This window comes from Seriola lalandi, unplaced genomic scaffold (genome assembly GCF_002814215.2).
Source record: "Seriola lalandi dorsalis isolate HSWRI2012SDOR001 ecotype SW California unplaced genomic scaffold, Sedor1 jcf7180002054474, whole genome shotgun sequence".
NCBI lineage: Eukaryota > Metazoa > Chordata > Actinopteri > Carangiformes > Carangidae > Seriola > Seriola lalandi.
The window spans coordinates 19,689-34,126 of NW_019525027.1; the positions used below are offsets into that span (position 1 = coordinate 19,689).

General features: G+C 41.1%; 2 protein-coding genes across 3 annotated transcripts in view; one reads left to right on the top strand and one right to left on the bottom strand.

Annotated features, from left to right (window-relative positions):
- The window catches only part of nptnb (neuroplastin b), a 28,173-nt gene extending 16,304 nt beyond the window's left edge, over positions 1–11,869 (bottom strand). The window contains exons 1-2 of one of the 2 annotated variants that reach the window (XM_023411925.1): positions 11,267–11,869; positions 161–508 (exon numbers count right to left, since the gene is read on the bottom strand). In XM_023411925.1, coding sequence (XP_023267693.1) covers positions 161–508; positions 11,267–11,345 — 427 coding nt within the window. In that variant the 5' untranslated portion in view covers positions 11,346–11,869. The remainder of the gene's footprint in view (positions 1–160; positions 509–11,266) is intronic. The other variant, XM_023411927.2, reaches the window with a different exon arrangement.
- Positions 11,870–13,254: 1,385 nt separating this feature from the next.
- Positions 13,255–14,096, top strand: LOC147818793 (calcium homeostasis modulator protein 6). Its single transcript, XM_087175523.1, has 2 exons — positions 13,255–13,719; positions 13,944–14,096. Exons 1-2 carry the CDS (start codon positions 13,255–13,257, stop codon positions 14,094–14,096), a joined length of 618 nt encoding a protein of 205 aa, XP_087031649.1.
- The last annotated feature ends 342 nt before the right edge of the window (positions 14,097–14,438 follow it).

Below are 14,438 nucleotides of genomic sequence, written 5' to 3' on the forward strand. Positions count from 1 at the left end.
AAAAAAGGAACATGAATAAATAACGTTGTTTGTTTTATTTTTGCCTGGCCAGTAACCGCTGTGGTGAGGGTGAGCTCTTGAGAGGTTTTTACGGGTTGGAGTGGTTGGGACAGGGGTAGTTCGTTCACCATCTAGGTACTACGGGACATAGACCACTCACTCTGTAGCACCGAAATGGTGGCCTGGGCACGGATCCAGGTGATGGCTGGGTTTTGTCGGAGGTCATTGCGCCTGGGGTCGTTGCTGGCCCGGCACTCATAGGTCCCAGAGTCCTCCAGTGTGAGGCGCGTGATGCCGAGCACACTGACCCCATTGGTGCCGTAGGCCGTGTTGATAGATACCCGACGCTTGCGGGCTCCGTCCCACAGCTGCTTGAAGGAGTCGGCTCGGTTGATCTCAGCATACCACCACTGGATCTCTGGAGTGGGGTTACCAACCACGTCGCAGTACAGCTCAAAGGTGTCCCCCGTAAGCTTAGTCTCAGACATGGGCGACTTCACAAACCCAGCTGGAGAGGAAAAGCGCATCGGGGTGGCAGGAAGGAAAGGGCAGAAGAGGGTTAGAGAAATAGGAAGATGTGGAAAGGTCAAGGGATGGAGAAGGAAACAAATTTAAACAAAATAGAGGATGATTAAAGCCAAAGGAAAAAGAAGCAAGCTTAAAATCATTGATAGGTGAAAAAGAAAAGATTGATGATTGTCTAACACCAGTCCGTTCAACGTCAAGGTTCCCTGGCCCACTGAGGCCTACAACTGTCAAACAAAGTCATAGTCAACCAGTCTCAAGTCTGTACCAGCAAATCATGCTAGAATCTTGTGTATTTTCTTTTTCTTTTATCTCTTTCTTTCTCACATGTAATCTTATAATGGTTAGTGTACCAGGATTTTTGAGGAATAAACTTTCACGTTATTATGCTTGAACAAACAGTGTAAACATTAGTACAGTACAGTGAATGCAGTACATATAAATCTTAAAATTGAACAAAACACTTACAATGTATAGACAGTGAAGGAGAGATCTATCTGAGCATCCTCACTGAGTTTGATCAGTCTCAGCCAGTTCCTTAAAGGTTTGTTTATCAGAGAGCCTTGTCAAGATGAGCAATCACCCAACCCTTTCCTACATTCACTGTGATGCAACAATCAGTGGCACCACTCTTACTTGACCCCATTGAAATGAAAAGTCCTCACGAATGTACCACACATTTGTCAGTGCTGAAAAAGAAGACTACATAAAAAAAATCATGAGACTCATCAAAATCAGCGGCTTAGAAATTTCCCCCTTGACCTTAAGTCTCATTGACACCACTCTATCAGAGGAATGAATGTTATTTAAGAGTTATTAAACCTGCTGAAATGGAAAGCTATGATAATGTGCGTCCTGGGTACAGCGAGCGTCTCCGGGCATCTAAACTATCAGGTTATTACCTCCACCAGAGATGTTAGTAAGTGTTGTTAGTTAGAACAATATCTCATCAATAAAATCTTGAAAGTTAGGTCAAGGGGAGTTTGTTTTTGGTTTGGAAAATCCCATAATGTGTCAGAAAGGTGTGCATATCAGGAATACTGATTCCCCCCACATCTCTTGAGAAAGTGCAGTGGAAATCTGTCGTTGAGTGTGATGGTATAAATAGTCTTGCTCCGGTCTGTTCGATTTTTTTTTGCAAATAAACTCGAAACTTCGAATCCACAAGTCACAGTTCCAGTCTCATCTATTACATCACCCCTTTGGGGCCAAGACAAGTACATCCTGGACATGCCGCCAGTCTGTCACAGGGCTAACACATCCAGATGGACAACCATATTTACACTCACATTCATACCTACGGGCAATTTACTGTCACCAGTTCATAATAATCTGCATGTGACTGGACTGTGGGAGGAAACTGGGAGGAGTTCCTGAAGGAAACTCATGCAGACTCAGATTCAAACGCATGGCCTTCTTGCATCACTGTTTTCTTGCAAATGATATTCTAGAATGCTAAATAATAATAATAATAATAATAATAATAACAATAATACCTATTTTAAAACACAGAATGAAAATGCTCAGATCTGTTTTAAAAGTCTGTATAGTTATTTGTCATTATAATATTATACTTGCACAAAAACTAATACATTTAAATAAAGCTGTAAATGCCCATTAAAAGCAATTCACAGAAATCATCACAAACAGACATAACTGTAAGTATATATGTATAAACCTGATCTCTTTTCGTCCATATCAGCTATTGCTGGTAACACCATAAATTAGGTCAACCAGCTTTCATTTTGGATAAGCTGGAATTTAAGAGCAGGTTTTCAAAACTCACATCTGGTCAGAGTGGAACAGGATAGTTCAACCAGCTTCTGCGTAAAACCCTGAATGAACTGACAGTTTGGAATCACACAGTTGATTTGGGCTTTTAAAGCAAAATTTGCTTCATATAAGTAACACATGGAACCGAAATATGCATCAATATCCCCAATACATCTCGTCAGTGGCATTTAAGGTTATGGAGTCAGACAAACAGCCCCCATTTTTTCTGACACTGCCGGACTACCTCACTTGCATGTGAAGCAGGAAACGCATTTAAAATATGAAACATAGTGGAATTCAAAATGAAATGGGATCCATAGGCTTTATTATCACAACTGTGAGTGCATCATGCTGCGTCTGTGCCTGATTCATGACCCTGTTCCACATCAGTAGTTAGCCCAACAATACACTGCCAGCCTTAATGAACCTCATCTAATGACAAATCACCTGGACCACAGACACTGTTCTCTGCAGCCCCTGCAGCCTGTCAGCTGTAAACCACATGTGCTTAAATAAATCAGAAAAAATACACTGCCTTAACTCTGCCCTGAATTGTTGTAGAGGAAATGGGAACAAAGAGCCTGTGGTCTCTTGAGTGTTGTGTCTAACTACAACAGCTTACAGGGCCTCCCAGATCTGTCTGCCCTGCTCAAAGTAATGCATCATAGGCACATGAACAGATAAGCCTGTAGAAGCCAGAGGAAGGAGTGTCAGCAACTGCAGTATTCAGCTCACTCCCACACTGAAACCAGGTACATTTTATTTAAATAAATTTATTGAAGGTTTATTTGCCAAGTGAAAATAAATACCACTCCCAAGGTTTACATGGTTTAAATTCTGGTCATTTTCCACAATGCGGTATTGCACAATGTTTGCAAAGCTTGAGAACATTATTCTCATTGCACTGGACTCCAACAGGCTGTCAAAATACAGCCAAAATATTTGACATACTTGACAATGCATGGATTCTAGTTAGTGCCATGGTAACAAGTCTGTTGCCCAACACCAGTTTGTGACTCACAGCCAAACGAAAATAAATTAGACGATAGGAGAGTGAGATTATGAACAGAATTTAGCAAAAAAAATTGCAGTCTTCCTATTGGGAGATGTGTCTGAGGATATTAGGTGCTTCCAACTTGTGTTTCTATGTGCAATGCCTAGAGATATGCAGAGTAATTAGCATTTGTTTCCTTTCTCTGGAAACATCTGGGCCTATCAAGCTCACCACATAATCCCAGAGGGTGAATCCAAGCCTATCCGCCTACACTTTGAAAGCAATATTTCAATTTGACAGAACATTTACTCTGGCATTCTCTACTATTATTATGGATATGACAGTAAATTGGCTTACCACATGGCATAGATAACCATTGTCAGCCATGCATAAGAGCTCATAATCACAGTATAGTATCTGCTTAAAAAAAGTAATGAATGTCCTCCAAGGTGATGGCAAATTAAATCAGAAAAAGGAACAGATGACTTCATTTAAATTCAGGCTCAGGGAGGCTCTGAGGAGAAATACGCACAGAACAAACTACAGACAACACTCGGCCAATGAGCAGACCAATTTTCATGTTGTTTAAACAAGGAGCTTACACTGGCAGTGAAAACAAAACACAAAGCAGCCAGCCGGTACTCATTCATTTCAAATGCAAGCTGGGAGACAAGAAGTGACAAAGACTGTGGACAGTAGAAATATCTCAGCAACTACAACAGTAGAGGAAAGATGAGCAGAGTTCATCTTTATGCAAATGAGCAGGGAGGCGGTCGACTGAAGGGCAGATGTGTTGATTTTAGTTCAGTTTGTTCTGAACAAATGCAAAAAAAAGAAAAAAGCTGATGCTTTCTATTTATTGTGCATTGACATCAGAAACTGGAAAACGTGTGAAGGAAAATTACAGAAAACAAATAGTTTTCCGGTCAATTTAATGATGTTATGGCATGTTATGTAATTCCTCCAAATTCACAGTATGGACAGCAGAGGAAAGAAACAGGGTGAACTTCCAGTGCATGACAAAGTCACTATCAGCGTTAGCAAACAGTTAAAACGGACATGTATGCGAATAAATATAGGACATAAAAAAGCTCTCTAACACACAGTTTGAGAAAGAACATACTGTACATAACAAAAAATACAGTAGGTCTAAAAACAAGTAGATTGGTCTGTTTGAAATCCTAAATGCTGGTGATGGCAGTTTTCATATGTAGACTAAAAGCTTCATTTGAGCTTTAGTAAGTGAAACTATGACCTTAAAGCTCTGTCGATCAGGCTTCTGTCCACTGTTTACACCCAAAATCTATCTTTTAGTATCAGACACTTGCCGTCTATAGGCTTTAAAGGTAGATCTGGATCATGAGTAGTTTTCTCCTTTACGGTGATACTTATATGGCCAGTGGTGTATTGACATTTGCTCAGTTGCTGGACGGGGCTGATTGCTAATGCTTGCAGAGTTAACATAGGGATGTTGTTTCAGCTAATACCTCCGAGTGGCTGCTGGTTGCTGTGTATTGTAATGTCACAAGCATTATTTCTAAGACCAACATAATGCTTGTACCGACACGGATGAAACACAAACTAAAGTATTAAGTAAGCAGACATTGCTGTGGTGGGGTTTTCTTGCTGGTTAGTGTCACTGTAAATTGGTGGGTGGTATTATTATATATTATTAAATGTGGTATTCTTAAAAGAATATTACAGGATAGTTGAAACAAATGAGAGTTTCACTGCAGGAGGAGACATGATGTTTCTCCCTGTTTGAACAAGTGTTTATATGAGTGGATGGTTTAACAGAAATTATTCAAGACAAATGAATTAAGTCCTTCACAGTGCCATGTCTGACTTGCACGCTTTGCCTCACTTTACTCCCAGTCCCAGGTTGACATGTGCACAATAGTATCACAAAATAACCCGTAGTCTTCTGTGACAAGCTCTGTCCAAGGCTGCATGGAAGTCACAGTCATTACAGCCTACCTACTCCAGTGATGTAGGTAGAGAGGAGAGCTCCCCTGAGGACTGACAGCTCGCCACACACCACCACCATGCAGCCTGAGAGTGAGTCAGCTGCCTGCCTACAACCTGGATCCCTGTCCGCAGTCGCACAACACAGACAGAGAAAGCAGCGAGTAGGAAACCCCCTGGGGCCGCTGAACTGGTTATGTGCTAGGCAGTGTGTTTGTGTGTTTGTGTTTGTGTGTTTGTGTTTGTGTGTGTGTGTATGTGTGTGTGTGTTTGAGGTTGTGGGTGTGGATGCATCTTCGTTGTACATGTTACTGCGACTGAGAAAGATGTGTGCCTTTACAGGTCATTTGTAGGACACAAAAGATTACAATTGCGCCTATCATTTAGATTTTAGTATCTTTCACTCCCTGTTGTCTATCATGTTGCAAGATCACCTACTACATTGTAATTTGCAAGGTAAATTGTTACTACTGAGTAACATTTTCTTTGATTTACTCAAAGAAAACCAAGGGATTAGGATCTAATTTAGTGGCGGATTTTGGTGAAATCTAAATTCTGATCATGTCCACATTAGACCTAATTTTGTGTTGAAGTTGGGCAGAACTATCCTGGGGGTGTGTCAAGGTCACTGAATACCCAGAAAGAATCATAAAGGTGTAGCTTGGCCTGCACCGACAGGTGCCACAAAACAAATACGGTGAGTCAGGGAGCTGTCAGTCAAGCATAGTGTGCACACACCCACACAGTCCTGACAAACGGTCAGATTAGGTTTAGGTGACAATGCATGTGTGAGTCTCAATCGGCCATAATATCTTTAAAATTTGTCTACACCCTCTCTCTACTTTTTAATCTACCAGAGGGTGGATAACACGCTTTGACACTGCCTTAATCTAACTTCTCCTCATACATAGTGTGTCAAAAACATTCAATTTAAAGGGCCACATTGGTGATTTTTTGTGCTATAGCCCATTCACTATAAATCACATGCTCTTTATATTACTGCCAACCATTTCTTTACATTCTACAATCTTTAAGTCTAAGTTTTTAAATGATTGTCTCACCTAACAAACATCCAGTGGTTTCTATTCATTGTCTCCATGTTTGACAAGGGTCATCACCAAAACTGTACTGTTTAACCTGTGTAGAGAGGGGCTGTTTTTTTACAGGTTTAAGCACTGGCTGTTGAGTAAAACATTGCCATTCTCATTCTTTGTTGCTGGAAAATCAAACCCAGAGGCCAAACAAGACTTTCGGTTTGTAAGTTTGATAGATTCTTGTATTAAAATGGTTGCTGTTAGGCAGCCGAAATATGCAGTGCTCACAAATGAATAACCAAAACCACTTACACACAATGATATTAGTAAATAAATATAGTACATTCTTCTAAATGTTTACCATGCTGAGTTACCAGCATCAACCAAGTGTCAAGTCTCTACAAGCAAATGTACAGGAATATACAGGAAAAAAAGTATGGCTGTGATGATGTATACAAGGCGGCTCTCACCACACGACAAAGCAGTTAGAATTTTCCTCACTGACTTTATCACATCATTGATCTGCCTTATGTGATGTCACTGTGGTTGAGCAACGTGACAAAAGATTGCCGTTCTTTGCAAATCTGAATTTCAAGAGAAAAAATATGACATTTGGGCCGACCATTTCAATCTTACTAATAATACAGGAGTCTGTCACTCAGATCATAGAAGAGAAGAAACAGATTAATAAGATTTAAACCCCAATAACCCCTGTTCTGGGTAGAAATTCGCTAATCCCATCCTCTAATCACAACCAGCAAACACTTGCTAGTTCTCTTTCAGAGGTCAAAACAAGGGAATTCAAATGATTTGATGTAAAACCTGAGAAGCATGGAGATAGACGCGTCATGTTACACTGATTTTCATCGTTGAAATAACAAGAAAATTCCAAAATTAGAAAAATCACACCTCCACAAAAGTGTCTTCCACCACCAACCATAGTTTTCTTCATGGGCAACTAATGGTATTCCCCAATCTCCTACATCTATACTATCAAGTATTATTATATGTCAACTTAAATGACTCTGCTTTGCTGAACATCAGCTGGCAAGAGTCTGTAGGTAAAAAAGAAAGCAACCTTGTGTCTGCTACGTCACTTGTTAAAATACCCAGGCCGATGGGAGAAATAAGGCCAGGTTTAAATGAAAATAACCTCTTTGAGTGTTCTGTCTCTGAGCTGCCCTTGTGCCCTTGCTCCGACACAACAGCCAGTAGTACAGAGCTGTGGCTAAATTGGGGAACCTCCAGCTGCGGCTGAGTGTAACTATATGAATGTGAAGCAGGGTGAGGCTGAAAAAAAAAAAAACACAGCATGCATGCTCAGCAAAAACCTTCCCTTGACAAATCACTATTTAAAAAAAACAAAAAAAACACTGTTCACCTTACAGCTGTGCATCAGTATGTCCCTGCATTGTGTTTTATATGCTGCTCCTAATCAGTGCAGTTCATATCAGATTTCACAGTGGACAAGCATGACTCATTTTAAGAGCTGGCTTGAGTCCTACAGTATATTTTCCAGACTCACGAATGTAACTTTGTCCACAGCCGGGACAGTAATGTGATAATAGACAAGCTGCTGCATCATGTTGGTCTATTGATTGAATGGTACATAGCTGTTAAATGCTGTTGGTCTGCAGCATACATTGCAATACATGTATAGCTTTCTCTGCATCATGTCTTTATACTCCGATATTGTAACCTTTGGAGGAACTAATCTTTGCTGTTGTGCGTGCCTAGTGGTCATAAGGAACCAGTTAAATGAAAGAAAACAAACGTAAAAGGTTCATTTTTAACATGAAAGTCATTATATCAGCTCATGGTTCTATAGGCTATCTTGACATGAGCTGTGTGTTTCGGCTCACAAAAGCAGTGATAATACAGCAACATAGTTGGCAGCAGAAGCAGGCTACATGCTTTGTATTGGGAAATTATGTAAGACACAGAGGCACTTCTTCAGGTCAGCCACAGCCACCTTCTCAACAGCCTTTATATTCTTTGCATAAAGATCACATCATCTCTCAGCTTAAATGGTTCACAGCCACCTAAGCGAGTCTTTAGAAGGCTGTGCAGCTGTGCAGCTGTGCACAAGGAGGCCGTCCATTAAGAGTTAATGGATTCACTTTCACAAAAGGACCTTAAAGCCACAGTTCTCAGTGCTGTGGCTTGGTGGTAAAAATAGAAACGAGGGAGAATGGACGGATGCTATTTACAGTCCTCCAAATATCTGTCGCAGAAACTAGGCACCTATAGTAGACCTACTTTTCCCTAAACGCGAGGGAGTGATGGCATGAATTCCCTCTGCTTCCCAGATCGTCTCTTGCACTTATAATTATTATTCTCCCCACGTCACTCCCTGAACTCTGTAATATCACAGGAAAATCTAGGATTGCATAAGAAGCCATGCACCGATTACCCTTAATCTGAACTGTGAGAGAGAAATGAAATGGCTTTTGGATGCATGCAAATGTGAGTAAATGTCAGAATATTACCTTCAGTGTTAAACTAACTGTAGCTTAATACAGCTGTGGTCAAACCTGTAATAAAAGTAGGGTCTATTTACTGGAAATGAAATGCATCTATATATTAGCTATGAATTTAGGATCTCTGCATACAGTATACAACAGATATCAATGCACTGATATCTCACTGAACCCTGACTGCATATATACTGTATATATATATATACACACAAATATATACACAGTCTATATGTGTACATTTACAATATTCGTGGGGTCCAAAAACCGGAAGCCCACTATACTTTGTTTGGAACCAAAATACTGGACGCCAGATGTTTAAATGGCTGTTTGAAGGTTAAGACTTGGTTTTAGGTTAGGGGGTTAGGCATCCATTTGTGATGGTTAAGGTTACTGTAAGGAGCTAGGGAGTGCATAATGTTAGCAATGGGTACCTATGAATATAGTACAACAAGGGTGTGTGTGTGTGTGTGTGTGTGTGTGTGTGTGTGTGTGTGTGTGTCTGTGTGTGTGTGTGTGTGTTTCTGTGGTGTGAACTGGGCCTCAGTGAGTGGGAGCTAACACAGAGCAGAGACCACAGGAAATGCTTGGAATGCCTTTGCTTGGACATTATCATACAATAGAGGGATTATTGGATATTTGATTTTTTCCAGCTAGCAAGTTGAGAGAGCGCCTCACTGTGTGTGCACACACTTTAAGCACCTCTGAGACATTAAAAAAGAAGAAAGAAAGGAATTCGAGGGATAATATTTTGTTATATAATTCCTATGGCATTTAAGTTTTCTTTTTTTATCTCCTCACAAGCTGAAGATGTAGGCTGATTTTGTGATTTCTTGTAGTATCATCTACATTTCAATAACTATGCACTGTGCTTTGCATATTAGTATTAATCAAAAAAGTGTGGTAATTAATTACACTAGAGTTGTTGAGACTCAAATAGTGTTGAGCATTCTCCATTTCAAATACTTGCTAAATTAAATCCTTAAGGTAGGACAGTGGTGGAGTGAGGTTTTTCACAACCTTCCCATCCTATCATCAAAATACATGTCTTATTAAGTTTTGCACAGTGGGTGTCTGATTATCCCACAGAAAAGACGAAGTGAACATTAAGCATTAAAATTATAAGTATGCGGAGTAATTCTCAGCCTTATCTCATTTTTATTGTATTTTTTTGAAAGGCGATTAGATGATGTCAGTGACGTTGATTTGTCAACACGAGGCCTTGACATGTGGGTATAGCAGCTTCTGAAAAGAAAGGCAATGATTACTTTGTTAACAAAAACTGAAATAGACTGGGCCATTTGCATACTAAAGCACCGACTTGTCGGGGTTGCTCACGGAAGCTATTGGGGTTCTTTAAAAAATTGGAGAAAAAAAAAATCCACTTTCATTTCATGAATGTCTGCTGATTTGTGTGCCCCTCTGGGTGATGTGATTCAACAGAATTTGATAACAGGACATGCTGTAGCAGAAGAGGACAGCCTGGAACACCCGACAGCATGTTGCTGCTGACATTTATTTAAACCACATCAAATTGTTTTTATTGTGATTACTGCACAGTGAACTTTTGAAATTAAACTCGCAAATGAACATGCTTTGCAGCTCTGAATGTCTGACAACCAAATGTCTTATGCACTCTATACTTGCAGATAAGAAACATCTGGTGCTCAAACACTGAACATCAGATAAGGACATAAGGAAGTTAATTTTGTATTTAGGTTTGCAATAACCAAAGTTAGGCAAAAAAGTAAGGCCCACACTTACTATGGCATTAGTGGAAATGTGGCATAATAGGGAAGCAGTTTTCTCTATGAACAGATGCAGAAGTCCAACACATGTGAGACAGAAGTGCTTGGAATTTACAGTATTTCAAACACACACTGGGCAAGACTTTAGTCTGTGCTTGTGTGTGTTGACAATACTTCATCAGCATCCAGAGCAGGTTAGTCTTGCTTGACATACTCTGCTCCCTAACCCCCTTTGACTAAACAAACTGCACACTGACAGCCCCAGGCTACCCATAGACTGTACGTAAATATTCACAACTAATTCCATGAAGGTACAAGCCCCAATTTTGCTCCCAGCAACAACGCACATTGCCTGTTTTAAAACACATTTGACAACACATTCTATTTGCCCAACAGTGACAGTTAATTCAGTTGCATCTACACTATAGTACACTAGTTGGCAATACATGAGATAACCTTGCAAAAAAAAAAAAAAAAGATGTCACAACAACGACAGTTTTCTTTCTGTTTTCTCTGGTTAAAGCTCCGTAAAGGTTTGACTGTGTGGTCAGTGACTGAATCAGATTTGTTGGTGTCTAACTCTGGCCTTCTTGTCGAGATGCGTGAAACTACAGTGTAGTAGAGGCTTTATCGCAGTCATTCTCAAAATCCTCTGTGGCAACATATCGCTCGGGCGTCCTCACACAAGTCAAGTCACTTTCCCTCAACGCGATGTTTACAATTATGCCATGGTCAAATCTGCTTTCTTACCGTTTTGAGCCGAGATGAAAGGCAGCATCAAGTTCCCTAAAAGGGCCACCGCCAGCAGCATCACTGCGTTAGGATGCATTGTTGGGTCTCTCGGTGAGAGTACCAGGGTCTCGGTCGGACGAATGTGGGAGGAGAGCTCGTGTATTGATCACAGGATCTAGAGAGATGGGCCCAGCATAGCACCGGGTGCTTTAAAAATAGGCAGCCGAGGATTATTTGAAAAAAAAAATGTCTCCCAGATTCAAAGACCTTAAAAGGACAGCGACGGGTGAAGGGTCCGGGGACGAGGCCAGCGGCTCAGGGATGCCGATGTGCAGCCATAGGCGGTGAAGAAGCCTCGTCGGATTGCGGAGGAGAGGTCTTTGGATGTCAGGGAGATTGTCCACAGTGTAGTTGTGAAGATTCAAAGATGCGCAGACCGATGCGCATTTGCGCTCTCACGCTCACGGTTCGGTGATTAAAATGAAAGTGGCGCACAAATTATTCCCGAAGGGAAGTGATGTAGCCGAAACATAAGTCTGTTATCAGCACCGGTCTATTTTTAATACCACAAAAAAAAGAGAGGAACAGATGCTGGTAGGACACCAACGGCAGCAACGACAAGCTGCGCGTGCCCTATGCGCTCATGACCGTGGATAAACACACATGTACACAAAGAGACACGCTGACACACACACACACACACACACACACACACACACATACACGCACACACGCACACTTAACACGGATGTAATGTTGTTTGTGAACTCAGGCAGTTACAATGTAGCTGCCCAGCCTTCATTTCCTTATCTGCAGATAAGCTTCAATTTTTTATCTATTTTTTTATGAGATGAAAAGTCCACATTTCCATCTCCTGCCATTTGGAGGAAGGTGTTTCTGCTCATTCACTATTTCCTGACTCCAGGAATAACCTAGCTGTATAATTTCATAACCCTGTTCAACAGCTCTTTCAGCAATACTAATACAACCTATAGATTGCCAGCTGGTTTACACCAGTATACAACTATGCAGAGCAAGTGACAGATGTCTTTAAAATTAAGACATGAGTGGTTGCAATTAAGAAAAAAATGCAAGGGTTAATATGCAAATGAACTGAAGGCAATCCTGCCAGAGTTTTCACCAGTCACATCCTACGTCTCCAAGCCTGTTTCACAGTGCCTCAATACTCGCTCTTGTCAGGTTTTACTGTGAGGAGATTATGGTGATGCTCTTGAGCTCACTGAGGTCATTTATAAATTATGTCATCACATCAGTGGCCTGGGTGTTCTCAAGCTGTATGTACCACATCCCCTTCAAAGTTCAACATGGCCTCCTGTAATCCGCTCTATCTTTTATCTGTGCTGCTGCATGGGCGCCCTCATGTGGCCAGTTGAGGTAAACTGGCAAGAGTCTGAATGCATCTCTTTTTTTTTATTTCACACAATTCAAAAAAAGAAGGAAAAACACCTGAGCACATGATACATTTCAAAATAGACGAGCAGTTTTAAGAGGTAAATTATGTGACATTTCTTTCACTAAATATCTTCTACCTGTAACAGTTCCTGCTTTTATTTAGTTGTAGTGTAAATTTGGGCCTGTAACTTGATTATTCAATGTAAAGGCTTACCCTTTGATATGTGCGAACACCTCCATGCATTTGTTTTTTGCTGAACTACTGCAGAGGGCCAGTCTGTGCTAAACTGCAGAACAAACTTCCCTCCACTTTACAGCCCTCCCTCCAGTTTGTCCATGGGAGACCACATTTAAAATGTAACCCCACCTGAAACCTCACACAGACCAATCAGCCAGAGCAATGTCAGAGCAGACGGCACACCCTCCTTTGTTCAAAACCAATCAGAGTGGAAGTGTGGCATTTTGCCCGAGGGGAAAACTTACCCCTGGATGAGTTAATTACGCATCACTTAGCTGTTGCCAATGTGTTCACAACGGTGGACCCTCTTTTGGGCTTTTTACAACGATTGTCTTCATTTTTCGGTCAATCTAGTATGGAAAGTAGACAACAATGGCTTACCAGGCTGAAAAATGAACTTAGCAACAGTCCTCTGGTATCAAATGTGGCTTTTGGCTTTATCCTCATGGGACTAGAGAAACTGGTGGAGCTGGAGTTTGAGTGTCCTTGCAACCCTACATGGAACGGAGTGTTTTCATCAGCATTCTTCATCATTCCTGCCGTCATGGCCTTCACCTTGATGCTAATCATTCAAGGATGCAGATGTGATACGTGGTGCAGGAAAACTGTTTCCCTCTCCAGTTTCGTTCCTGCTATCGTGTGGCTGATTTTGTTGTTCCTCGATGGCCAATACTTTGCTTGTGCTATGACAGACTGGGAGGGTAGATTTGTACTTGTTGACAAGGCAGCTCCGCAGAAGTGGTGTGAGCCAATTAGTGAGGGAGATGTCACCCCACAAGAACTAATGCTCCGCTCGCAGCAGCTGTTTGTTTTTTCTCAGGTGAGTTTAATATTTTTCTAGTTTACAGAGGATTATGTGGGATGAGAGGAGTGGAAACACCTCCACCTCAGACTGTGCACTGTAGAGTATATATCCAAAATGCCAAACGAATTCCCTTTGAAAAGAATTAATATAGCTTTGTTAGTAGTCATTGTTAACCAAAAATACACGTCCTCTGTTGATATCTACTAAACCAAGTGTTGCTTCACTCTTTTGCACCCCAGGTTATAGGCATAGTCCTCCTCATTTTCATCTGTGTGGGTCTCGTAGTGTATGTAATCAGAGAAAGCTGCCAGCAAGAGGTGGAGATGCAGGATGCAGATGTAGCTGAGCTCACTGTGCTCAGGATGAGCTCTCTACGGACCAGGCCATCATGAGAGGACTTACACCGCCCACCACACCTGCCCTGCTGGCATGGACACTTTGTAAATACCCTGAAAAGACTTAACTATGACTTTTCATGACTATTGTCATTAAGTGTAGTTTAAAAGTATTTTCCCCTATAAAAATTGGACAGTGATGGTCAATGATGCTGGTATTAGGCTGCGTAAATACAGATCTAACTGAAAACAGTGATTCTGTTATTTTCTCTGTATGTACCCGGTGCTGTACCTGTGCTCGTCTGACGCTTCAGTGCAACAAGTTATTAGGTTTTATCTGTCTTAAAGGAATAGTGTCAAATGGGAAATACACTGATGTTACTCTCACGTCCAGTAAAT

What these genes read in the sequence shown, in the direction of transcription:
- LOC147818793 (XM_087175523.1), top strand. Translation starts at nt 13,255, where the DNA reads ATGGAAAGTAGACAACAATGGCTTACCAGGCTGAAAAATGAACTTAGC. An exon ending in AGCTGTTTGTTTTTTCTCAG is followed by an intron (nt 13,720 to 13,943) that starts GTGAGTTTAATA and finishes TTTGCACCCCAG; the next exon opens with GTTATAGGCATAGTCCTCCT.